This window comes from Amphiura filiformis, chromosome 15, assembly GCF_039555335.1.
Source record: "Amphiura filiformis chromosome 15, Afil_fr2py, whole genome shotgun sequence".
In the NCBI taxonomy this organism is placed as follows: Eukaryota; Metazoa; Echinodermata; class Ophiuroidea; order Amphilepidida; family Amphiuridae; genus Amphiura; species Amphiura filiformis.
Genome location: NC_092642.1, coordinates 3,101,422 through 3,129,214, shown reverse-complemented (window position 1 = coordinate 3,129,214; position 27,793 = coordinate 3,101,422). Strand labels below are relative to the sequence as shown.

Genomic DNA, 27,793 nt, shown 5'->3' with positions numbered 1-27,793 from the left:
CCATGTATAAGTTCCGATTAAGCTAAAATTCACCAGGAATATTTCTTATGACATCCTAAGCACAATGCACGAGCAGTTGACCCCATCCGTGACCCAGGGGTCAAGTTATAGGGGTCAAAGTTCAAGAGTCGGCTTGTACCCGTTCTATGGAACGGCGGTTTCTAGTTCTTCTTTCTTTCTTCTGGCAACCAATCAACTGCATCTAGCTCCGCAAGGGATTGACAGATTTCAACCAAACTTGACCCAAAAGACCACTGGGCTAGGCCAAACCTTCCATTTGACTTTGACCTTGCTGTGACCTTTGACCTAGCTATAATGGTCAAAAATGTGATTTCACAAAAAATGCTACTCCTTCCACAAGTTACATGCAATGATCATCTGACTCATGCATATGAATCAACATGTGGCAGTGCTTAAAACTTGTCAAAAAGAATTGAGGTCAAAGGTCATTAAGGGGGTCATATTCAAAAAATCACTGTCTTTACAAATTATATAGCAGAGAGTCGCCATTAGCACACATGCATCGCTACTAGCCAGGGTCTTTAGGGTGCCTACAGTTTTGGGGTCAAAGGTCATTAAGGGGTTACTTCCGGTCAAAAACCAAAATTATCAAAAATGTTCAAAAATGTTTGATCTCAAAATGTAAACAGACCAGAGTAATATAACCATCATACCTGAATCAGTGTTACCTGATGTATGCGTGGTATTTTTATTTTGGGGGTCAAAGGTCATTAAGGGGTCACTGCCTGTTTTTAGCTAAATAATTTTAAGAATTTTTATCTCAACAACTAAACATGGTAGAATTTTTTAATTAAAATTGGAACAATGCATTTTGTCGGTGTACATAGGGTTTTTTTTCCATTGAGGTCAAAGGTCATTAAAGGGGTCAAAAGGTCAATCAAAATTTAAAAAATCAAAATCCATGTATAAGTTCCGATTAAGCTGAAATTCACCAGGAATATTTCTTATGACATCCTAAGCACAATACAAGAGCAGTTGACCCCATCCGTGACCCAGGGGTCAAGTTTTAGGGGTCAAAGTTCAAGAGTCGGCTTGTACCCGTTCTATGGAACGGCGGTTTCTAGTTCTTCTTTCGTCCCTCTTTTATTTGTGTTTGTTTGTAAAAGTGTGTGTGTTTTTCTGTCACGACATTTTTCCTCAATTTTAGTTCAAGCTTTATACATCAACCCCGCTTGGTACACATGCAAGATTGCCTTACTTGTCTTTCCTACTTTTGTCTTTTTTTACTCTTTAGACTGTTGTAGCTAATGAGTTGTCCGGTCAAGTATTCTGCGATCCATTTCCTGATAACTCTACATGGTAAGATTATTAGTTAACTTAGAGGGCGAATGGGAGAAAATACCATGGAAAATTATCGTGAGATGAGACTGACCCATTGTAAAATTCTAATGAAATTATCTTGCGGTCACGTGGCATATCAGTCGAAGCCGACGATTGAATAAGGTATTTACAGCTATTCGGCTTTATGCTAACTCCAAAAAGTGTCAAAAAGAGTTACATACGAGGACGAATCCGCATTCAGCTACGTGTAAACTATAACACGCGTCCTTGATTTGGGGCTTTTGTGTAAAGATTTCTAATTGTCCTAAGGCTATAGATTCTAAACTTGGTTTATAAGTTATAATTAGTCATCACCATAATATTTAGTTGTAATTAAGGATTTTTTGAGTAGAAATAACAACATTGACCTATATTTTGTGTATAAATTTCTGTGATTTCCCAATTTTGCAACGGCGCTCTGATATAATTACGTCATAGCGATATCGTGTGGGGAATGTTTGTACTTATTTTGGTATCACTGGATGGAAGATACCTATAGCTACCCATTGGTAAACGGTATATGACATGTAATATAGAAAATTCGTAGTTTCCAGCTATACTATACAATAGATCAACCTGATTTGTACAGCTAAGTATACGATTCGTCTTTTGGTCAAATTCATTAATCGCACTTAGGTGCGATTCGTCCTAATCACAATTTCAATATCTAAGTCGGGAAGTAAGATTTATCATTAATTTTTGGTGGAAATGAAAGATCGCTTGAAACACAATCACAAGCATACAATAACTCAATTTACTCAAAATGCTCGATTCGTCACTCTGCCGAATTCATTGTGATGTCCAAATACGGCGGCCAGCATCCGCGTAAATTGTTCGAACGCGGAGCACGTCACGTAACGCGGTCATTGTAGAGGGTACTTTTAGCTACGTCACGAGACGCGGTCATTATACTTTTTCAATGACCTGCATTTGCGTCCGCGTATTTAAAAGTTATTATCTGTGATTGGATCGCTGCGTATATTAATGAGGTTATGAATGCCCTATAATTCTAGTTTTAATTTACAAGGATATTTTTGAAACTATGAGTAAAATTCATTTTTCCAATAATGTTCTTTATTGGCAAGTTATAACTGCCTATGTCTCAAATCGGGAAAAAATAATATAATCGTTTTTTGCATCTGCGCTCTTCATAATAAGGGATCAATTACCTAGCTTGTGGTGCGTACTTCAGAGCTGGGGACGTCTGTTCCGTGTAGACTATGACAGCAATGTAGCTCAGTCAGTTTCAAAAAGAGTAGGGCATGTGATAACCCCTGACTGTTGATACTAAAGTCTGCACAAAAGTAACTCAGCTGTTATAATTACGTCCACAGATTCAGAACTAACAATTGTTTTCACAATTTTTCAACATAAAAAGAAGGATGAGTTATTTACGCGCATTTTGATACCCCATTTGTCCAATTTTGTTCAATATTGACAATACAGTGTTTTGAAAGAAAAATACACCAATTTAAAAGTTGCAGTTATTTGTATTGATTTTGAAGTAAGCGCGAAGATAATGGCGGGCTTTACGTGTTTACAGTGTTGGCATTATATCGCTTAGTGTAAACTGCAACTTTTAAATTCGGGTATTTTTCTGTAAAAGCACTTCTGTGTTGTTAATATTGAACGACATTTGACGAATGGGGTATCAAAATGCGTGTAAATAAATCATCCTTCTCGCTATGTTGAAATATTGTGAAAACAATTATTAGTTCTGAATCTATACACGTATTTATAACAGCTGAGTTACTTTTTGTGCAAACTTTATATGCGCTTTACTAATCTGCTAATAATATTTATGTATTTTGCGTAACATATATACATAAAAATGTCTGTGTTTTTTAAATACAATGTGATATATTTTTATGTCATTCGTTATGAATTCGGCAGACGGCCGAATCTTGATTCTGCTTTTGGTAAATTCATTTTACGCATGTATTCGTCGACCGTGCTGCTATGGACCGTTAGCTAAACCTATATACCGCCCTCTTTTGATTAATATTACGCTGTTATCATCTGATCTCCGTTAAAATACTGATATGCTGCCCTCTATTATGTAAAGCATTGATCCCTTGTTCTCTAATTCAAAAATAATGCATGCATAACATGAATTTGCCAAAAACCGAATCCGCTGTTTGTACTCTTAAAAGAGTGTTATCAAGTAATATTTAAAGTAACTGTTTTAAGCCTACGCAGTTCATTCACAGTGTATCATGTTTCTGTCTCTATCCTACAGTGCGATTGGTGATGATTTCCTTGACCAACAAGGGATTGATTTCTCCACCAGAGGCATGTGGATGAATCAAGTAGCAATGGCTTGTATAACTATCGGATGTTTTGCACTCACTTACATCAGACTGAGACTTCTACGTAGATTGACATAAGCATAGAGGAAATCCTCTATGTCTTGTCTGTGTATCTATCTAATTTCTGATAATGTTCAGAATCCAGGTGCAGATTCAACATGTTGACAAAACCAAAATGGACTATTTTAGTTGTGATGCATACACCCAATATGGAAAGCATGACCTTAACCTCCCACACAGGGAGTGTGAATTTCAAATTATGGTAACCTGAATGGGTGACACCATTTGAAATCTACACCCCCTTTGTGGGAGATTAAAGTCATGTCTTTCATAGCGGGAGTATGAATTTCAACACGAATAGCCCAATATGTATAGCAAATTAGGTTTGTTTTGTGAAATACAATATGGCCGCGAAGCGGGCATCTCGGAGCGCTTGCGCGACGCAGGGAGTGTCTGAGGGTGGATGTGCCCCTATCAGAAGTGAGAAACATTTGCCAAATGAAGACCTTATTGAAGCCATTTGGTGGATCATTTTGGCACTATTATTGTGTAAAATTTTAGTTTGAAAAAGCCGAAAATGTTTGAAATGACGGCCCAATTGAAGCCATTCGTGGATAAGTTTTCACTGTTATTGTATTATTATTGCCTTTTAAGTTTGCAAAATGAATGCCCAATTGGAGCCATTTGGTGGGCGATTTTGACACTATTATTGGGTACAATTTTATTGAAGCCATTTGGTGGATCATTTTGGCACTATTATTGTGTAAAATTTTAGTTTGAAAAAGCCGAAAATATTTGAAATGACGGCCCAATTGAAGCCATTCGTGGACAAGTTTTCACTGTTATTGTATTATTATTGCCTTTTTAAGTTTGCAAAATGAATGCCCAATTGGAGCCATTTGGTGGGCGATTTAGACACTATTATTGGGTACAATTTTAGTAATAGAAAAAGATACATTATTTACTTGGGCCCAATTATTAAGTTATTGCTTAAAACATACGGGTGTCTAATACAGAAGCAAAAACGGCCAGTTGTTTATCCATACACAAGGGGAGTATTTGAGGGGGATGTTCAAGTCCCAATCAGAAGTTGTGAAAATTTGCAAAATGAAAGGTTCAATTGAAGCCATTTTGTGCATCGTTTTTACACTATTTATATCATTGCTTTCAACAACAACAACAAAATGGCATAATTGTTTGCAACAACAAATTTGCATAATTGTTTGGATGGATAGCGGTTGGCGACAGAAAAAGCGAAACCACTCGTTGTGAATAATAAATTCATATGAGACATCGGCAGCATGACTGCTCTTGTTTGATATGTATTTTACAATAATTATTTGAATTATAACAAGTATGGTTATTCAAAACTAATATTTTCCTGATAAAGGACTATATCTGATACATTTTACAATATTTAAAATTGCAGCAACTCTGTTTATTCAATAAAAGTAAGGCACCAGGTGTTTTTTTCTTGTTATCCTGTGTACAAATAAAGCCTTTTGTCATAAACAGTTGTCATCGTGGTTGTGCATTTTTGTGTGGGGGTGTGTTTGGTCTTGTTTATTTTCTTGGACACAAACGTTACAAAAAACTGGAGTCTAATTGTAAAACATTCCATAATTGTAAAATATTCCATAGATGTGTAACAAGATAATTGTAATGATGATGACGATAACAACAAGGAGAAGGATGTTAACAGACAGATCCTGAAATGATGTCATTACCCTGAAAGTCAGTATTTGATTGGAATTCATACCATCAATTCCATTTTGAGGGACATACCTTGTTACAGTTTTAGAGCAGTTTCATGCTGCGACCCAGCACTTCATCAGACTGGCAACATTGCTTCTTCTCGAAGTGAGTTCACCGTTGGTGGTGCTAGAACCCGGTCGAAAATATTCGGTGAAAATAGTTTCCCTCATCTCTATTCATGGTGATTCCTCTCGTCGTCTTATCCAAATTGCCTATATAATCTGTCTTTTGCCTGTTGGCCTGTCTTGATATTATTTATAGCAGCTTCTAGCGCCCCCAGTCTCATGGAGCATGAATGAAATTGTAACAATGTATGTTACCAAATATAGACTTGATATAGAGTGCACAACTTATAAGTTCCCCCCTACATACTTTTTAGAATAAATCGAAAAATACTTGACGAAATGCAACCATGTAAAAAGGTATCGGTAGCCTTATTTGTTTTACACATGTGGACCAAATTATAGCGTCAAACATCATTGCGTTCAGTCACAATGGGTTGTTATGTAAAAGAAAAGACCGTTTTTAACAGTGTTAAAAGTTGCATCTGAGTCCATAGGAGTCAACTCTCGAACAATACAGTAGGCCAGGAATATTCATGTGTTTGTTAAAGAAAAACTCAATCTTTGGTTTTCAAAAGAAAAGCAGTTGTTTAAATCTTTTCTTTTTAAATGATAAATGGCTGAATTAGGCAGGATATGTACTGCAGTGAGAAAAGACCATACATCGCCAGTTCATCACTTAAGAAAAGTCACATTTTAATCATGCCACGTTTGTCCGATTTCCTTCGCGGTCGAGCAATATGTTTGCTGGATAAAAATGTACCAGTGAAAGAAATTGCTCTTCGTATGGGAGTTGTGCCTAATGCAATTCGAAAATTTCAGGTGACAGGAGAAGTAAAAAATCAGCCGAGAGCACCTCGTTGACGTGTCATGTCTGTTCGTCAGGGGTGGTGCAATAATTATGTGTACCCCGGGGGTGAATTATAGGGGGGCAAAGATTTTTGGCAGGCCAAAGGGGGGGGGCAAGCATTTTTGGCAGGTCGAAAGGGGGGGTCAAGCGATTTTGGCAGGTCGAAAGGGGGGCAAGCAATTTTTGGCACAGATATTTTGGGCACCGTTTCTATATTACGCCCTAAAAAGGCGTAGGAAAACGTTACGAACACGTTCAAATATGCAAAATTTCCTGCTCGCTGCGCTCGCATTATATGTTAAGACAAGGTTTTAAATTCGGGTTCTCAAAAATCTTAGTGTGTAAAAAGGGTGGGGGCAAAGATTTTTGGCACGGCCAAAGGGGGGGCAAAGGTTTTTTGGCACGGCCAAAGGGGGGGGGGGCAAGCGATTTTTGGCAGACCATTTTGAGAATTCACCCCCCCGGGGGTACACATAATTATTGCACCACCCCTCAGAAGATACCAATAGTAAATCTGGCTGAAACCACAACGGATCCGGACTTTCGAAGACAGCATGCGCTGACGTTGTAATGCACTTGTTAACAGTGTAGGAGGACACATTTCCTACTGCACATCTTAGACGTTAAGTTTTATTTCCATTACAAACTCATGAACAGGCCTGACATACTGTATTTTTTGAAATTTGACTCCTATGGACTCAGGTGCAACTTTTAAAATTGCCTATTTTTTTACACAATGAACCATTGTGACCGAACGCAATGACGTGTGACACTACAAATTGGTCCAGATTTGTAAAACAAATAAGGTTACTCATAACTTTTTACAATTTTACATTTCGTTAAATAATTTTTGATTTATTTCAAAAAGTATTAGGGGGAACTTATAAGTTGTGCACTCTATAGTATGAGTTCCTATTAAACAGCTCTAATTGTCAATCCCTTTAATTAGAACACACTGAGTATCCATGCATCCAGACTAATCGGGCATCCAAGCGCAGAATCCCCTTATATTTGGAAACATAGACTATACACAAACATGACTCTAAAGTTCAAGTTTATTGTTAAAAACTATATACGCAAACATGAAGTTCAAGTTCAATATTGCTGATAATACAACCACAATCACTGATTAGGAATTTAAAGACTTTGTTTGTTATTCTGTTATTGACATTTTTCCTCAATTTTAGGTCAAGCTTTATACATTATATTATTCGGAAGAAATGACCCCCGCTTGGTACACCTGAAGATTTTATTACGCATATTTCCTACTTTGTCCTTATTTCCTCCTTAGACTGTTGAAGCTTATGAGATCTCTGGTCAAGTATTCTGCAATCCATTTCCTGATAACTCTGCATGGTAAGATTATTAGTTACCATAGTGGGCGAATGGGGTAATGCTGTCATAGCGACATTTATGTGGGAAATTTTTGTACTTATTTTGGTATTACTGGATAGAGGAGACCCTTAGCTATATTAATTGCATATTAACGTGAATTACTAATTAAATTACTAATTGAATGACTAATTATTGATAAAAAGACTAATTTTGATTACGAATTGATAATTAGTAATTTGATTAATGATTAGTCAACAATTAGTCATTCACGTGGTAATTTAATTAGTAATTCGCGTAAATGACTAATTAGATCACGAAGTCTTAAGTCAATGATTAGTCACGCAATTTGATATCTTGTACAAATTGGCTATTGTAAGTCATGAAAATATTGTAAAATGATGCAAATTGATGTGAAATGTTCTTTTGGCATTACAAATACACAATTTCGGCAGCAGTTCTTGAATTAAAAAAAATGATCTTGAATGACTAATTATAAATTAGTCCAATTAGACCATATTTTTGACTAATTAATTTTAACAGTGTGTATGAATGCCGCTCCAGGATGCTGAGCAACAGGCTCAATCCAGACTAGAGAGGAGGAGGATGACTCGGAGGAATCTGAAGGACCAGATGTACCTAAGTCAAGTAAATCAATTCTAATTATCACACCTATATGATTCAAAATTGTGCATTTCCAAAGAAAATTTAGACCACCACGTATTTTTACACCCTCTTCAAATTTCAAGTGGAAATATTCTCTCTGTCTTCGGATCATATGCCTCTTTATTAAAAAATAGTCGACTAAATGAAATCGCACGTGATCCCAGCTAACACAAAAACGCAACAACGCGTTTTGGTTTTGGTCATTTTTTAATAACATATAAATGTCAGGAATAGAGGTCAAGAAAACATTTTTTTTAATGTTTTCTATAAAATAAAATACAACAAGATCATTTTTAAATACAACAAGAACATTTTTTGGCAAACATTGTTGCAAAATATTTTATCAACATTATGTACTCTATACGTATTTTTAAAATGTCCGAATGTTATTGCAAAATATTTGTTGGCAAACATTGTTGCAAAATATTTTATCAACATTATGTACTCTACACGTATATGTACAGCCTTTACAAATTTCAAGAGGAAACAGTCTCTCTGTCCTAGGCCTATGGTTTCATGATAAAGTAAGATTACATAAAGTTTCATTTACCTTCACCTCTGTAGGTAGCCTATATTTACAGACATTACGTGTCTTATCTGATAGTCAAACAATCACATTAGGCCTGGCGGTACATGACCTTTTATACATTATCGGAAAGTATGTATACACATGATAAACAAGTGATAAATGAAACCCTTGGTTTTGTTTTATTAGATGAACTTGAAACTTAGTGCGTGAACCGTGAGATAGATTGAATATTGCTTGGTTCTGGTATTAGTGAGCCCTACCAGCTGGTAGATTGGAGTGCACTACATTTAAGATCACGTTCAAGTATCATGTATCAACCAATGTATCAACCCATCGGATCCCAAAATGTTGGTGTTACATCCTGCGTCAATTTTGACGGCACTACCAACGTCAACATCACAACCAACGTCGAAGGGATCAACGATGACGCAGAATCTGGAAGCATTTTGTCATTTCATGATGTTCACTATACGGTGCAGTGTAAAGAAGGAAGATGTAAGAAAGTTGAAAAGACTATTCTGAAAGGAATAAGGTAAAAATTGTGTATTTAATAGCAATTATACCATAACGCCAGATTTTTTCTGGGGGTGTACGGGGGGCAATATTAACAAATGTATGCAGAATTGATGCAAAAAGTGGAAATTTTCGTAATCTTAGGTTTTTATTGGGAGACAACTGTGGAGTCAAGACTATGGGCACTTGCCATCCCCCGTGCATCCCCCACCCACCCGTGGCGCCGCCACTTAGTCTGGGCGAAAACTAGTCGGCTAAATGAAATCGCACGTGACATCACAGGAAACATTTAAATGTGTTTTAAACATTATAAACGTGCTACATGTTATAAGCTCGATTTCAAGTTGGTTTTGGTCTATTTTTTAATAACATACTGTACTAGGGGTAGGCCTCTATAAAAGCTAGAAAGTATGAGCAACACTGTATTTTCCATGAGAAACCTTTGAGTTTTAGGCGGACATTGATTGTTAGATAGAAAACAAATAATAGTAAAATCAGAGGAAAGTTCAATCCCGGTAATTCAATTTTCATGTGCACAAAGTTTGTTTGTTAGGTGCCCTATAAATTCCCACTTTGCCGGGAAATCTTAAAAAGTATCATACCACATATTGGGCAATGGTGTTTCACTAACATTATACAGTGTGGGCCAAAAACAACTTTACCCAATTTCAGAGGGTGGTTGCTCGAATTGTAGAAGAGCTATTCATAATATTGTTACATATTCTAAATGCATATATTTCTAAACGTATGTGATGAAGAAATTAAAGCAAAAGAAGCTAAATTAACAAAATGGTGCTAGTTTTACGTCCGAGGGTCAAAAATCACTTTGTCCACACGTAATTCAATGGTATGTGTCCGATTGCTAAGAGTACGGCATACATGGGGCCTTGTGGTGTAGTGGATAGAGCACCGGACTCGTGATCACAAGGTTGTGAGTTCGAACCCCCACTTCTGTCGCTGCATTCACTTTAATCAATTGATAGGTCCAAGAGTAATTCTGACGTCTACATGGTCAGCCAGCATGACTGATTAAACCTAGACGTAAAACGTTTCTCATCAATGTAACTGGTCTAACCAGCTTAGTGTAGATGCAGCTTTGTCTGTGATACTGAGTTTCCCAAGGGAAGTTACCGTAACAGAAACAGAAACAGAAACATATGCGTTAGGCATACATTAATTGGTAAACACGTTTGGCTTGTCTTTGAAAAGTGATGATTGTTTTACATGTATGAAAGAAATACAATCGATTTTAACCCCCATTTACTTGTCATGTACTCACTCCTGTCATTGACCAACAATTAGCATAAAAATTACACAATTACAAAGGTTTTATCTGGCGCAATTTTTGAATTTTAGATAGGCCTTCGTGCGTTTTGTGACTGCTTGGCTTATTTCTAAATAGGTTTGCAAGGTGCCAAGATAAGGCAATTCACAACACAAGAGATGATTTTTATGGTAGAAGTATACTTAATTCAGAACAGAAAGCTTTTTGGTAGTGCAGCGTCAATTTCGGATTCGTTTCTCGAACGTAAGATCACACCGAAACCTACCATAACTCGACATACGAACAACTTTCACAACCTCGGAAGTGTGATGAATAGATGCAAAGCACGGATCGGACGTCCAAGAACTGGTCGTTCAGCTGCAAATATTGCAGCGGTTCAAAGTGAACTTGCAGCTAACCCCAGAGTCAGTTGTCGACGCAACAATTTGCCGAACATACCACGAACGCAATAAGTTCAATAACTTCAAACTTTCTTGTAGATAACATTTCGTAATGACAAAAAAATCAGGTCTGAGGCTACATTATTGCTTTGCGCATATTTGAAGAGAATTGTGTTTTTCTTTGCAGCGTGAAAGCTGCATATCATGACGAATTTATCATAGTTTGACATTTAAATTGTTCATGTTTGATTTATTTAATTGTGTTATATAAAATTGCTGAACAAATTTGTGCGTATACTGAGTGGTTCTCATTCTTTATCGAACTCGGCATTGCAAGTGATGCGACGCGACAGCTAGTAGGCCTTCGCGTGGACAAAGTTAATTTTGACTCTTTAATTTAAAACTAGCGTCACGTTTTTAATTTAATACATTTTTGGATAGTTTTTTCACCAAATACTTTAAAGAAGCTGTTCTTTACGAATATGTGAAAACAATTTGCAGCAGACTTTTCAATTTTGAGATATGAACCTTTTAAATTGGGTAAAGTTGTTTTTGGCGTGAACACGTTTAGGCGGAAAACCCAAGGGAAAACATCATTGTTCAGTGTTCACCCAATAACTTTATTACACTTATGGATCATTATCAAAGTTGTTTAAATTGATTGATACTTTTAACAAATATTTTAAGTAGTAGTTTATTAAAGGAGGCGAGTATGTACAAAATCCATTGAAGAATGAACAAAAACACTTTGATCGCCCCGATATCAGAAATGATGGCAGAAATGGCCATTTTGTTCCGACCTTTGAGACGCATAATGAGCCGAGGGACATCCGACTAAGGCTACTGACAATAGCCTGGTAATTGACCTCTCTGTGTGTGAGTGAGCATGTATACGCCATGTCTGAGGTGTGACGTAATAGTTATTTGTGCTCAATTGACGTCAGCCTTCATTATATTACTGGGACGTCTTTGCACTCGACAATTTCGGCGCTTGAATATCGCGTTTTGAGAGACGGATGGTTTTATTCGTTTTTATGGTCACTATGAGTTTGTTTTAAATAAAACCACATGATTCGTGCTTGATAATTATTTTTCTTACATATAAGGCATAACGTTATGATTGCGGAGACTCCCTTTAAATTGGGTTGCCTGAATAGGTGACTCGAATTTAAGATCTTGGAAATTTAGGTCGTACGTTTCTAGGGTATATGGATTTCAACTGGAATCGCCCCGCAATGATGTCAATATTATTGGGTGTCTCAAATAATGATGGCTGGTATAGATGCATTCTTTCTAGTAATTTTGAGACTTATTTCGTTTTTATTGTTTCCTTATTTTCAGTGGTGTTTTCAAACCAGGTCTAAATGCTATAATGGGTCCTACTGGAAGCGGGAAAACGACGTGAGTGCATCCAAATATGATTTATTAAATTCTCTGTTAAGAACAATTAACAAAAAGAAGTACAGAAGTCCACCTTGTGGTATATCGACTCTTTAATTTCAAATAAAATGGCGTCATGATTGATAAGCGACATATGGGGATAAACTTTCGGATAGGGCACGCTGAAAGAGGAAAATAAAAATAAGAAAAAGGAGATTATTCAAAGGAGGACAAATTTTGTTTCAATTATGTAAGATGAGTCTGGGTATAATAAACAAAATAACAATAGGTGATCAGAATAGCGATTTTTCAGCAGCATTTATTCAGCTTTATAGTTAATTGAATAATACCGTAATCATGGTAATAATTTTTTGTTGCAGTTTTTTAGACATTTTGGCTGCTCGTAAGGATACCAGTGGATTAACAGGGAGAGTTCTTGTTAACGGTAAACCTCTACCAGCAGATTTCCGGCTGATTTCTGGATACGTCATACAGGTAACATTATTCACCATTCCAGAAAAATACAGGGCTAATTTGTTGGGATTACAAATGACAAATGACAAATCATAATCCTTTACTTTAGTTCTAACTGGCAATAAAAGTCAAATTTTAATATTTGGTCAATATTTTGAAATAATGGCCAAAACACGCCCAAAGATTTGTACCAAAACTAATTTCAGGTTATGCATTCTAATTTTCTTGAAAAACACATTTTCTAATATCTTTCATAACCAATTATCAAAAATAACATGAAATATTATATTTATGAGCAAACTCATAGCCTGTACTATAAATTGTGAATGCTTAGACTTGTGCCAATTCATTGAATTTTGTGACTGAAATTGTCCGAAATCATGCAAAAAAAAATTTGGCAAAAAAATAATTTACAAATTATTTAAAAAAATTATTTTTATTTATTTTGTTGTTGTTTTGGGGTTTTTTTGCAGTTCCTTTGGCAACGCTACCCCGCGCTTATGACATTAGAGGTCCACTTCAAAATTAAATTTGATTTAAGGGGGTACTACACCCCTGGCCCATTTTGTGCCTATTTTTGCATTTTTCTCAAAAATTATAGCATATTGGTGAAAAGTAAGACATGTATATTATAGGGGGAAGGATTACAACTACTGCACTGAAAATTCAGCAACTCAAGACAAGTAGTTATTGATTTATTGATCAAATATTGGTTTTCCCTCATTTTTGACTGTAACTCCACAACTGTTGTCTGTGCTGAAATAAAATTTCCAGTGCAGTAGTTGTAGTCCTTGCCCCTATAATATACATATCTTACTTGTCACCAATGCGCTATAATTTTTGAGAAAAATGCAAAAATAGGCACAAATTGGCCAGGGTGTAGTACCCCTTAATATAATCTAATTTAAGATTTGCAGTTTAGAAGTGAACTTCTAAAGCCGCAAGTGCGATGCACCTTTGCCAAAAGAACTGCATGAGAGATGGAATCAAAAGCGCGGCTATAATCAACTGAGTATCAAATTTGTGCATTTCCATCATATAGAATGATGCCGTTATGGCAACACTCACCGTCCGTGAGAATCTGACTTTCTCAGCAGCTCTGCGCCTTCCGTCCTCAGTTAACAAGAAGGAAAGAGAACAGAGAGTGCAAGATGTCATACAAGAACTTGGACTTCAAGACTGTGCTGACACAAGGGTATGTTAAATCTTTTTAAATTTTTAGATTTTTCTTTTTTTCTTCCAAAATGATAATATGCAATCATTATGAAAGTTCCCATACATTTGGATGCAAAAAACATTGGGAATTTGCCAAGAAACAACATAAACTTCCGACATATTATCATAATCTAAAGATAATATGTCGGACCAACAGAAAATCATCCCGTTTTACTACAAATAGGGCGAATTTGACAGTTTGTTCATAGATTTAAGTTGGCACATGTGTAAGTATTATAAATATGCCAACAAATCGGTTTTGAAAAAAATAAAGGTATATTCTGAAAAAAGATCGTACATTAAGGCTTTAAAGACAGGTCATATGCATGAGGTCATTGACCATGCTTCACGGATAGTGTAAACTGTTCTTTTTTCTGCATGCCTGAAGCTATATATAAACAATATACGTGCATATTACCGAAATCGGTGCAAATTTGTAATTCTTAATCCCTGTAAAATCTAGAAATTGATTATATATCAAATCTCTTCGTCGAATGTTCAAGCCACACCAACACAAAATTGTCAATTTATAATATTTTAAAATATAAAAACAGCTTGAATCTTTACTTGCTTCTTTTAAATATTATTTGCAGATCGGTGATGAGATTATCCGCGGTGTGTCCGGAGGGGAGAGGAAGAGGACAGGCGTTGGTATGGAATTGATTATCAAACCGGGAATTCTGTTCTTGGATGAACCAACCACAGGACTCGATGCGAGTACTGCAGGATCCGTCATAACATTGTTATCACAGTAAGATATAGGGTCATTCCATGTCAAAACAGACTGAGTGTAGACCCACCCTCTTGGATTTTGCTCTCCTTTGGCTCAGGGGTACCTCTCATGGATCCCTAGGTGAGGTCACAAAAAAAAAATTCAAATTCCATTTCGTTTGCGAATGGCGGGCCACCAAAGTTTGGCGACCTTGACCAAAATTGGGAATTTAAGGGGTCCAAATGACAAAGTGCTCTCTTTGAGGGCCATTTTATTCTTAATTGAATCAGTTGTGATCCTCTGTTTGAATGTGATCACTCACTGGCTGTGTCTGAAATGCCTAATGCCAAAACCGATAGATTTCGGAATTTCGTTGGGATTTCAGGGGTAATATTGCAATTTTCTTAAATATTCTGACATTTCAAGTTGCTCTTGTGTCAAATAATGAGAAAAAACTAATTTGGAATTATCTGTATGGATTTTCAAGAGAGTCAAAATAGCATTTGTGGCAACAATGTACAAGTTAGTTTGCAAAGTACTGGTAGTATGGCACTTCATACCCATTTCAGGATGCCCTTTTTTAGTGTTTGATAAAATAAGGTAAACAGTTTAGAAGTTAAGTTCTATACCGTTTCTTGATTCTTATATCAAAATGAGCAATTTGCCACCATTTTAGCCAAAATTGAAACTTTTTTTGCCCAAAGTTGAAATTTTGACTCCCGTACAACCAAAAACATGTCATTTTGCTTTAAAATGAGGTTTTTGTAGGATAACTCAATAGATAGTAGATAGAACAAACTATACATTTTTAAATCCTTATCATCAGACAAGATCGAAGCTTGACCTCCAGTAAAAAACCTTGCCCTATAATTTGCAAATCATCCTGCAGAACAGCTATAAAAATGCTAATGTTATTGTCCTGGTCTTGGAAAGTGTTATTTGGCTCAATGTGCCCTTTTAGGTTGATACTACCACACCAATATCGGAGGGTCTATACGCCAGTATGATATCACTGTTTCTCTTTATCAGCTTCCTTCCATGCAATAGTTTTGTACAATAGTAATTTTTATTGTTAAAAATTATAAATCTTCTTTGTTTATGTAGATTAAGTCGGAGAGGACGCACCATCATATTTTCGATACATCAACCGAGGTACCAAATTTACTGCCTTTTTAATACACTGCACTTGCTCTCAAGGGGTGAAACAGTTTACCACGGAGCGACTACTGATGTCTTAAATTTCTTTACAGCAAATGGTAACATAACACTTATCAGATTTATCAAATATCTTTACTTATTTGTCTTATAATATTATTAACTTTATGTTTATATCATACGAAATCAAAAACGTCTCCACATTTGTAGTTTTAATTTCGGTTTTTGTCCCGTGGTTTCCCATTGTCGCAGCTCTTAGCGGAAGTCTCTATTGATAGCTTTGTCTCTATCCTTTGTTACGAAGAAAGTGTTATCGGTTTCACTTTTAGTTTCTAACTTAATGACCTCAAATCCTCCTGGTCAGCTGATCAAAGTAGCGAAACGAAGTCTTTTAGGCGTCAGGGTGTTGCTTTTTCTTTCTCACTCTCTTCTTTAAAAAAATGTTTAGTTACACCATAGTCTAAAAACATGATAAATGACTCTACTGCTTAATATTTGGTTCTTATAAACCTTGGAAAAGTTAGCTAGTTAGCTTTTTTAGATGTGAGAGATACCCCTACACTGCACGTATATTACCAAAGATACTCTGTACTACCATAAAAACGCGGGAAACGTGCAACATAACTTTTGCAAAATACATTTTTGTTGTAACTTTGCATGCACTTTAAAATTATAAAAGGGAGAATTTCAAATTGTACATGTTATTTTATAGAGTTGTCTGACGAATTGACTATAGTTTTCTTCACACCTGGTTCCTGTCGGTCCTAATACTCGTCGTTCCTATTTTGCAGTCAGGGCCCGATACTACCAATTGGATTGCGATTCCGATTTTTGTCAAGGAGTTATGTGGAAAGGCGGTGGATTTTTATACTTCCACATAGACCCCCTGAATTATTTTTAGAAAATAAAAGATTAGATTAGCATATATACGAAACAGTAATCTTCAGTGGGGTTCTATGTAATTTTTACACAGATTTGTCATCTTTTCCGTCTTTGCTTAGGGCGAAAACTATTAAGATTATTAACCAATAACTTTGTCATTTTGCAGGCTATGTGTGTCAGGAACATGATAACCCGGCAGATTTTTTCCTCGATTCCATTCTAAAAAATCAAGCAGGTGCCACATCTATATCATCAAGCACAAGCGCAACTGGTGCCATAGGTAACTACGCTTTCCTCTCATTTAGAGAACAATCCAAAATATTGATGAAGCCCAATATACGTTACTACGTTACTCTATGTGACCAGGACCAGGACTCTAAATCTCTAAATCAAAAAGGGGTTAAAGGTCACCACGGTCATCCGGGTAAGTTTTTAACATCCGGGCTATATGCCGTTGACAACAAACAAAACGTAAATGCCGATGTTGTGTTGTTGTTTGGGTTAGGCGCCGCGCTGTGCTTTGTTTTCAACGGCTCCTGACCGGATGTGACGTAGCTTCGGGGTTACCTATATCAAGCGCAAGCGCAGCTTATGCCATAATGGTAAGAGACGAATTCATCTTATCAAAAATATCGATAAAGCCCGTACAAATAAGTAGCTCTGTTAAAGAGCTGGTCCCAATGGCATATCAGGAGTGTAAGTAGTTCTGTTATTAAAAGAGCTGGTCCCAGTGGCATATCAGGGGTTTGTTGGGTAAAGATAACATTTTCCAGTAGGACACCATCTTAGCCCGGTGTTCTTTATGTTCAGGAGCCTATACTAGTTCTTTTTTTTCAATTTTATTCAGATATTAATGAAGCCACAGGAGGAAGATTATGTAACTATGATACGGTGAATATACAAGGTACTGGAAAGGAAGCTAGTCATCGACAACCTCCACTTTGTGAATGTTTCAAGAGGTCAGAATACTACAGTTATATGGCGACCGAACTTGATGCGATGTATGAAAAATTCAAATTTGAAGAAGTCACGACACAAGAATTAAGCTACAAAACCTCATTTCTAACACAGGTATTATATTTGTATATTTCTATACTTGTATAAAGTAGGTAGACTCAAGGACGGATCTTCCTCTCTAAAAAAAGAATGTTTTCTATTTTGCATATTGTTTCTACTCCGGGTTGTCTCGGGAATCCACCTCCCCCCTAAATGGATATGTCAGCACTTGCGGTGCGATAAAGCTTTTCATGAGGGCCATGGTCTGGTGCGGACATTTTAAAAATGAATTTAGAAGAGCAGCAACGACACCACTTGCATTACATTCCAGATGTTAAATCTACATCATATGCAAAATTTGAGGAAAAATTAACGACGATGTTTTATTTTAGGGCCATTTTACATGTAGCCCTATGGAGAGAGTGCCCTTTCAGGGCGCTATAACCCCCATTTTAGGAACGAAAATGTGATTTAAAAAAAACGGCTTCGTGCGAATTTTCTCAAATTTTCAGAGTATGTAGTATGAACATGTAGAAATATAATCAAGTAGTTACCCTCCCTGCTCTTCTCCGAAAAAATAAAAAGTCAATGATAATGAAACCTAGGTTTCAAAGTACCTGGATCCTTCCATCAATAGACGCATCGGCACAGAACAACATTTACATTTGGGTGTCACACATACACGATTTACAGCAAACCTATTCTACACAGAGCTTCTGGAAACGGAAAGTTAACATTGATAAATGCAATCAAAATGAAAAAGAAATTGAAACGACGCCAAAAAAGAGATGTTGGTTTTTTAGCAGTAATATAACAAAGCAGGATATGAGTATAGGTGCGCAAACACAGGTCCCCGACGTTACCACTCTCCGATACATAACCATGTCCACCATCCTCCCAACCAACGTAGCATCTTTTACTGGGAGTTCCGAAAAACGAACAGTTATTAGTGTGAGTGCCAGTAGTAGTTTTCTTTAAACAATATACTACGTTTTCCTTTTTCTTGACAGCTTACACACGTTGGAAGTAGAGCATTACAAAACGTCCTTCGAAGCACGCTTACGAGGAGACAGGTTTGTATCATTGCCTATTAGGCTGACACGCGAAATCCCAATGAGAAGGACCTTTGACCCTCCGTGTTCATTGTTTTTACAATGTAGGAAATATATATAGAGTATTAAATATTTGACATTGGTTGCTGTCCAATAGAAATCAACGGTTAATAAAGATGAATATTGTGTGATTTTTCGCTTTGCGCTTGGGTCTGAAAATTGTGGCTACCCTGTTGAAAGCAGACGAATTTGATCGTGTTCTTTGAAAAACATAAAACGGCAAATAGACTTTTTTAAAGGAGAGAAATATTCTGCTTGTTGTAACGCCAACATATTTACTGTAATCAAATGACCCATCAGATGCTTGCTTACTTTATCACTTTACTTATCTACTTTTTTGGTGTTTATCGTCATACAAGAATGATAATAAATGAAATTCTCAATATTTTATGGTGAAAGTGTATTATAGCCAAAGTATGTCATCGCAAAGGTCCTAGCAGCGGCAGCAGCCATGATAATTATAAGCTTCATTTAAATGCATGGTAGTAACATAATGATTACTCTCTGACGGTATGCCTGCATTGTCGTCTTATTATATTCTCAGGTGTTCACAGCATTTGCATGCAGTATATTGGCAGGCATACTCTACTTCCAGTTGAACGGATTGCCGGCAAATGCCATTCAGGACAGGTTAGACATTATAATTCACATTAATAAGGTCAAGATTTCCTTACGCAGTGGAAATAGATGCGGTAAATTTAAATTTCTTGCCCTATTATTACTCCAGTGATTAAGCATTCTAGGCAATGCAAACCATCCCTTATTGATTTTATTTTACATGAACAATATAACACGTCAGTTCGTTAAAATTGGCCCCTGCGGAGTCTACAATTTGCCGTATCCTCTTTCAATGGGCAAAAATTTTAACCTCGTTACTACAGTCTGTACAAATAAAGTACCAGTTTGTAACATGATCCCACAGATCTTGGGAGATGGCCATCTTCAGAAGAGGATTGTATACGTGACTAAGATAATATACCCTTCATCTCTGTTCATTATCTTAGTCACGAATACGATCTTCTTCTTTACGCTAGTGTGCCCTCTGCTCACGGTTGTTTGATGGGATCATTTATTAATTTGAAAAAGTATAAACAACATCTTATGCAAAGCTATTCTTAATTGTATACAGTCTTTCAATCCTGTGTGCCTCATCAATATTTTGGTCACTAATTTTATTAATTTACTTTCAATAATTACTTTTTGATATGTGAATTTTGTTTTTTATTTTTCTTTGTTTTTTTTCCTTAAATGTTACATAGGATATGTCATTGATGGACATGACAGCTGGTTGGTTGGACTCGGCATTTTTGTTGTCTACCAACCTGCTGCCATGTCAAATAAATGCCATATACCTATTTCAAATGGTTACAGAGCTACAGGCCTTTGGGCCTCAACTGTAATTCCTTCACTCATCGTTGTATTATGCATTTCCATAGTTTATTATAATGTATTATTCCTTATATCTTTATAATGTATTATTATTATGTATGAGTGAAAAGATAATAATAAATCTATCTATCTATCTATCTATCTAACAAAACATTATTTTAAAAATGTTCAATTCTAGACCTGAATAATACCAACAGATATCACTCTAATAAACTGTATATACACATATATTTTGTAGCAATTGTTAACATAGATTTTCGTTTCTATATCAAATTATTCATCTTTTTCTGCTTTTTTGTGATAATTTTAATTCTATAAACTGTGCATTTCTGTGCAAATTGAGGGTGCTATTTTAAATATATTTTAAATTTAAATTATCCAAATAATATGAGTTCTACCTTACATTTCATGACAAAAAGTTTTTTTGAAAATTCCCTTGTCATCTGTTAGTCTGTTTACTGGTGTTCTAATACCATTTAACAAGTGTCTACCCCCTGTAAAGATGCAAACAGGATTTTAGATAAATAGCCCACCAACTTATCTTAAAAATGACTCAGTTTTACATGCCATCAAACAACCGTGTGCTGGTGTACTGAAGTTGGATCAACAAACATCAGTCGGAAGATGGTCATCGCCCAAGATGGTCGAAACTGTCAAGTCAGTAAATAACTTGTGGTTTTGCCCAGATCAAATGTATAAAAAGAGTTTCTACAAACCTAATGAACCTCTTCAACAATTATTGATCTTTCTAATATCAAACCTCTTTTTATCAAGCCTCTTTTTAGCTAACTTCACGCCGCATGAAATCAGGGGTGAGTGTAACCCGCCGACTGACAGTTTATATTTGTATTACTTTTATTTTGCAGAATTGGTTGCATGTTTTTAGTAGTTGTGCAACTCGTTACGCTCAACATTGGCACACTGAATGCCTTTATTTCTGAACGATTCCTATTCTTGTAAGTAAAACCGATTCTCTCTGTTGGTGTGTTTATAGTGCAAGCAGATATACGTTATATAGCGAACACGTATTGTCCAGAAACTCACAAAAGTTTATAGTGGGAGCAGATGTACAGCACTTTGGAATATCGGTTAGAAATTGTCCAGAAACTCATCACTATTATATAACACCAGCCTTAACGAGAAAACATCGCTATCCTTTTTAACAGATGGATTGGCACACTATAAAAATTCGAGGATAAATTAAGTACGGTATTGCCAATAATAATAATAATAATAATAATAATAATAATAATAATAATAATAATAATAATAATAATAATAATAATAATAATAATAATAATATAATATATCTTATGTTTTCTTTTATTTAGACAGGAGTCAAGAAGTGGTTACTACCGCACCTCGGCCTATTTCCTTGGGAAGCTGTTATTTGATGTGATCCCTCTACGAGCATTCGTTGCGTTCCTGTATGCAACAATTACTTATTGGATGATAGGTATTTTTTGTATAAAATGAAATTGACACGAAGTGTGGAAGATTAATTTAGGTCGTTCTGCTTTATCTGTAACATGACGGCCAATTCTGTTAATTTCAATGGAAACCTGGGGTAGTCCTACAATAATTAAAGCCATCACGCCTTTTTTGTGACAAAATCCGAGATTTTTAATAAAACGATAATCCTATCGTTTTATTCACACGATCAAAATAATTATTAGTCAAACCATCACTATCTATGGTCGAACCCATACACTGTTCGTACATGGCGTACGAAGTAAACATAACACACCAAAGACCGACTTCAGCACGACCGACAGAGTGACACGCATTGCCGACACCGGTGCTGTAATGAATGAATTCTTGCTTTGCCTCAGTTGTTCGGACATATCTGACAGCTAAAGCTAAAATTTTAAAAGAAATACAAATCTAATTTGATGGAAATGTTACAATAAGTACATCAACGCTAGTGAAAACCTATTGTTATGTGCAGGTAAAACATTTTCGTTCAGCAAATATCTGATTATGCATTTAAATTATTTTTCCATCTCCGAGGTTTCAAGCCAGATTTCGTCTCTTATCTCATCTATGTTGGTAACTTGGTTTTGATGACGTGGAGCTCAGCCGCTTTATTTGTATTGTTTGGATCTTGTGCGGATGCCTTGGATAAGACTTTACCAGCGTTTGGCATTTCTGTCTCTCTGATGCTGGTATGTCATTCATTTTTATGTTATTTTCCATAGACAAACAGATATCGATATGTACCTTATATGGTAGACTCCTGTCATCCGATTGGTTTAAAAGGTATTTCAGCCAAGGAGGGGGGGTAAGGGCAGCTTCACTCCCTTTTGGAAGTCTTTCCCCCTGTTGCCCCTTTGGCCTTTTATGTACTTTTTAGCCCATTTTCGTCAAATTTGCTTTTCTTAAAAGTTGCTTTTGTCACCTTTGCCACCCCCAAGAAGTCCTACGACATAGAGAACCCGCCGCTCCTTATCTTGAGACTTGGATATTATCATACATGATACTTAACATGTGATACTGACACCGTATTTCTGTTTCCAGTATTCAATATTTAATTAAATATTTTCCTACTCCAAATGGGGGAAGGTGTTCGTTTACTATGAACGATTAAATCTTACTCTTGCCTTAAAACGTCTTTCTTTCAGATGTTTAGCGGTTTTATAATCAACATCAACTCAATTATGTCTTGGTTAGCTTGGCTCAAATACATCAACATCATTTTTTACAGTTACAATGTGAGTTTACCTATAGTTTATTGGAGTATCTTGTAAAACTATTTCTGGTGCATTTGTAAGAATGATATATACAATGAAAAAGCAACTTTGTGTATAGGATACAATGGTAGTGAACAGCCATTTTTAAAAAACTTAAGCGTCAACTTATGGTATTTTAGCTGCCACGTTTTCTTCTTCTTCCTCGTCTTCTTTATACTCTTGTTTCACCTCCTTTTTCATCTTCCTCTCCCTCTCATTCTATTTCCTCTTCCTCCTGGCTCCTGATTCTTCTTTTTCTTCATCGGATCTTCTTAACTTTTCTTCTTCAAATCCCTCTCTTTTTTATTTTTGATTGTTTGTAAAAACGTGGTTTTTTTTTTCTGTCACGACATTCTTCCCTCAATTTTAGTTCAAGCTATTTATACATGCTATTATTCAGGAGGATTGATGCTCGCTTGGTACACATGCAATATTTTCTTACGCATATTTCTGTCCTTCTTTACCCCTTAGACTGTTGTAGCTAATGAGATTTCCGGTCAAGTCTTCTGCAATCCATTTCCTGATAACTCTACATGGTAAGATTATTAGTTAACGTAGTGGGCGAATGGGAGAATATGCTATGCAAAAATCCGGCGCCAAATTTGATACCAGGTTCGACCTTCGACTTCGGCTGATATAACACTTGACCTATTTTAAACCTAAGCAGTTCATCCACAGTATATCATTTTTCTGTCTCTATTCTACAGTGCGATTGGTGATGATTACCTTGACCAACAAGGGATTGATTTCTCCACTAGAGGCTTGTGGATCAATCAAATAGGTATGGCTTGTATAACTATCGGATGTTTTACGCTCACCTACATCAGACTCAGACTGTTATGTAGATTGGCATAAGCACAGAAGAAGTTTCTTGGAATGGAAATGGGTGACTCCCATTTGAAATCTACAAACCTGTGTTGGAGATTAAGGTTATGTCTTCCATAAGGGGAGTATATGGATTTCAACTGGACTAGCCCATAGCAACAGTTGAACCGATCAAGTGATCAAACGCAGAAACGAACATTCCTAAAGTATATTGCGTAGAAACGTCACACCAGAGTGAACAAGATTCCTTAAAGGATTGAACTCTTCTTGAGCGCCCACTAAATGTATTTCTATCTCGCCTGAACTTTGTTCATAAAGAGGCTATCCAATAACTATTTCTGTCCGTAATGTGCAGGGTTGTGTATGTAGGCTACTGAGGCCTATTAAAAACTGGAGATGCTTGATAATGAGGTGACATTTGTTTTACGTAATCGTCTGTAAGGCAAAAAAAAAGTTTGTTTCCTGTAGCGCGCATTATGTTTTTGATGGCTTATTTTGAAGAATTTTTTTCACTTTTCAAAGAAAAACAACAACATAAAAACGGAAAAATCGCAAAAAAAAATACAAAAAACTACTGGAGAAAACACACACATTTTTAATACCTTTTTTAATCGGCAGGTTGAAAGGGGATCATAAATATTCTTAAATATGATTTTTTTTGGGTGTGTCGGAGAGACCCACTGTAAATTCCAATTCCAATTTGCAGCAAGAAAGGTATTTTTGTCATTTTAAGACATGGATTTAAAAAATTAAAATAAAAAACCGCATTTCGCATTTGAATTTTTTGACCTGCTACAGGAAACAGACATGTTTTATTTTGGCCTAACATTCAATCATCTCAAGAACCAGCATTTATTGCCAGGTCAAGTCCAAGATATCGCTAAGGATGAATCTTAAACACCCCTTGCATTTATTACCAAGTATCCAATCATTTTCTCAGTAATGTAGCCACTAATGATAATTAAGGTCAAGTTCATTTTCAAAACACGTCGCCGTCTTCTAGAATGTAATTCGGACCTGCACTGTTATTATCCACGTGCTTATCCCAAATCATGCGTGTTGTGTAACATGACTTGCTCATCCTCGATCATAAGTTGAAAAAATTCTTTTATTATCGAAATTTCATCACGTTCATTATTTATTTAATTTATAGTTCAACAGGAAGTGTCCATAATAAGTGGTGTCCGGGCTTAGAATGCTCTGGTTCAACGCCTACAAGAGCAAGGCAATCGTCAAGTACTTTGTCAGTGCCGCCATCGGTTCCAAAATTGTTTTGTAAATTGTAGTGGTCAAATTTCAAATTGTTGCGATTAGACTCAATAAATAAATTGTAAATAATAAATTCAGGTGAGACTTCAGCATCATAGCTGCTCTTGTTTGGTGTGTATTTACAATATTTTATATTATATAGCAAATGTTTAATCAATAATAGTAAAGAGATGTGCAGATTGACAAAACCAATATCGGTCAAAATATGTGTAACAATCGTTCAGTAATCAAAGGCAGAAAAGGACACTTCCAAAATTAAATATTTTGCATAGAATCGTTACACCAGAGTGAACAAGATTCCTGATAAAAAACTATATCTGATACATATAAAATAATTTTACAATATTTTAAATCATAGCAACTTTATACGAGTGGATATTCATACGTAGTGGTAGATAAAATGATTAAAGAGATTAACTTCAACACTACACATAGCAACTTTGTTATAGGGATGAAAAGAAAAAGAAAATAATGTATCAAATCCTAAAATCAATTGTTTAAATGGGAAATCATACCATGAAATCCACTTTGTGGACCTACGTTGTTTCAGTTTCAGAGCAGTGTCATGCTGCGACGCAGCACTTCATCAGACTTGCTTCTGCTTTCCTAAAGTAGCTCAACGTTGGTGGCGCTAAATTCTGGTCGAAAATATTCGGTCCCAATATTTTTCCTTGTCTCTATTCATGGTGCTTCCCTGGGTTCTAGCGCCACTAACGGTAGCAACTTCGAGAAGCAACGTTGCCAGTCCGATGAAGCATTAAATTGTAACAAGGTATATTACCAAAAATGTAAATTTGAGAGGAGATATGAAAGGAATACAATGAGTTGTTTTTATCCATATTCGCAATTTGAGCTCTGCATTAGCGGCCATTTTGGATATATGCCCATTACCGTATTTCTTGTTTCTCCTTTTCGGATATGTGTTCAAGGATCGTGCTAAGAGTCACTATCGTTCAAAAACATTGGTGTTTCAGCTTTGTCTATCTCAAACGTTGATTGACTCGTCTAATACTTTTGCACAGGCAATAGAAAATAAAACAAATCGGAATTTATCCTGACATTTGTTTTTAATACATTGAGTAATCATGCACCCAGACTTATCGGGCAATCAAGCAGGGAATCTTATCTTTGGTAACATAGACTCTACGCAAACATGACTCCGAAGTTCAAGTTTATTGTTAAAAAGACATACGCAATACGAGCTAATACGTAGACATGAATTCCAAGTTCAACTTCAGCATTGCTGACAATACCGTTCACTGATTAGAATTTTCCAGTTTCCGACATAGGGCATGATAAGTGACTTTGGGTCATGCCACGAATAAGTAAATGAAAATATTTTAACGCAAAGACGGTTTAAATTCAAGATGCTAAAAAGTCAGTTAACTACTTTATACAATATAAACAATCCTAATTTGCTTTCGTAAAGTAGCTTAACGTAGGTGGCGCTAAATTCTGGCGCTTAATATCGAATATATACCAACACACTAAATATCGAATAGACTTGCAAAGCAATTATTAACGTTTTCAGAAGAATTCATGTATATATAGAGGGAAAAGATAATGTGAGTCTTCTTCTTCGTCTTAACTCCCTTTTATCTTGATGTGTGTCTGGGCAGTGGAGAACGATACAATTCCGTAATTCCGTATGATATCAATTGCCATACAATGTCAAATTTACAGTGCAATCATCTTCCCGTTTTACTTAGTGATCACTCCCATTTACTCATCTAGTTAATATAACATGTTGTCTTAAGACAATAAGTGCCCATCGGCATATTAACGCTTTTCCTGTGAATAGAACGCTTTGTGTACGCGCACCAAAAAGTAGCATTGTTTTTACGTATCCCATTTAATTAGTGTGTTTGTGCGGTCTCAATTCTACAAAACAGTCTTTAGCCGCTGTCGATGTATACTTCTTTATCACCCACCATAATAATAATAATAATAATAATAATAATAATAATAATAATAATAATAATAATAATAATAATAATAATAATAATAAATAATAATTATTATAATTATAATAATAATAATAACAATAATAATAATAATAATAATAATAATAATAATAATAATAATTGTAATTAACCAGTTATGTGACTAAAAGATGTTTGAATTAGAACACATTTCGTAAGGCCTAATCGTGAACCCAAACAAAGAATTTTATCTTTGGAAACATAGACGACACACAAACATGACTACCAAGTTCAAGTTCAAGTTCAACATTGTTCACAATACTTTTGTGTAAATAATAGATATCGTTTCCACAATGACTGATTAGAAATTTTACGACCTTTTCCAGGTTCGGACAAATTAAGCGCATGATAAGCGACTATAGGTCATACAACCCGCGAATCTATGGGCAAACTTAAAGCCATAATGTGTGATTTGCTTCACATCGACACACTCAATTTTAATTGGATTTCTACTAAGACGCTTTAATAACAGGCTTAATATAAAAAGTTAAAAAGTAAAATTTAACTTTTTATATTAAAACCGGGGAGACCCGGTTCTATTCAGAGTTCACCGATCGAATGCTTCCTAACATGTCCCGTAGATGTCAGCTTATTTCTACACACGTCGAACGAAATGCTCCGTACATTAAAAGGGGATACCGTAATTAAATG

The 27,793-nt window shown here is 35.9% G+C and overlaps 2 protein-coding genes across 2 annotated transcripts; both read left to right on the top strand.

Annotated features, from left to right (window-relative positions):
* The first annotated feature begins 9,152 nt into the window (after positions 1-9,152).
* LOC140172063 (broad substrate specificity ATP-binding cassette transporter ABCG2-like) lies at positions 9,153-18,930 on the top strand. Its single transcript, XM_072195410.1, has 9 exons — positions 9,153-9,376; positions 12,364-12,423; positions 12,783-12,897; positions 13,919-14,071; positions 14,685-14,842; positions 15,908-16,059; positions 17,007-17,120; positions 17,688-17,911; positions 18,847-18,930. Exons 1-9 carry the CDS (start codon positions 9,153-9,155, stop codon positions 18,928-18,930), a joined length of 1,284 nt encoding a protein of 427 aa, XP_072051511.1.
* Positions 18,931-21,402: 2,472 nt separating this feature from the next.
* LOC140172062 (broad substrate specificity ATP-binding cassette transporter ABCG2-like) lies at positions 21,403-24,383 on the top strand. The gene is made up of 6 exons (XM_072195409.1): positions 21,403-21,425; positions 21,669-21,793; positions 22,348-22,502; positions 22,959-23,048; positions 23,538-23,602; positions 23,774-24,383. Exons 1-6 carry the CDS (start codon positions 21,403-21,405, stop codon positions 23,919-23,921), a joined length of 606 nt encoding a protein of 201 aa, XP_072051510.1. The 3' UTR covers positions 23,922-24,383.
* The last annotated feature ends 3,410 nt before the right edge of the window (positions 24,384-27,793 follow it).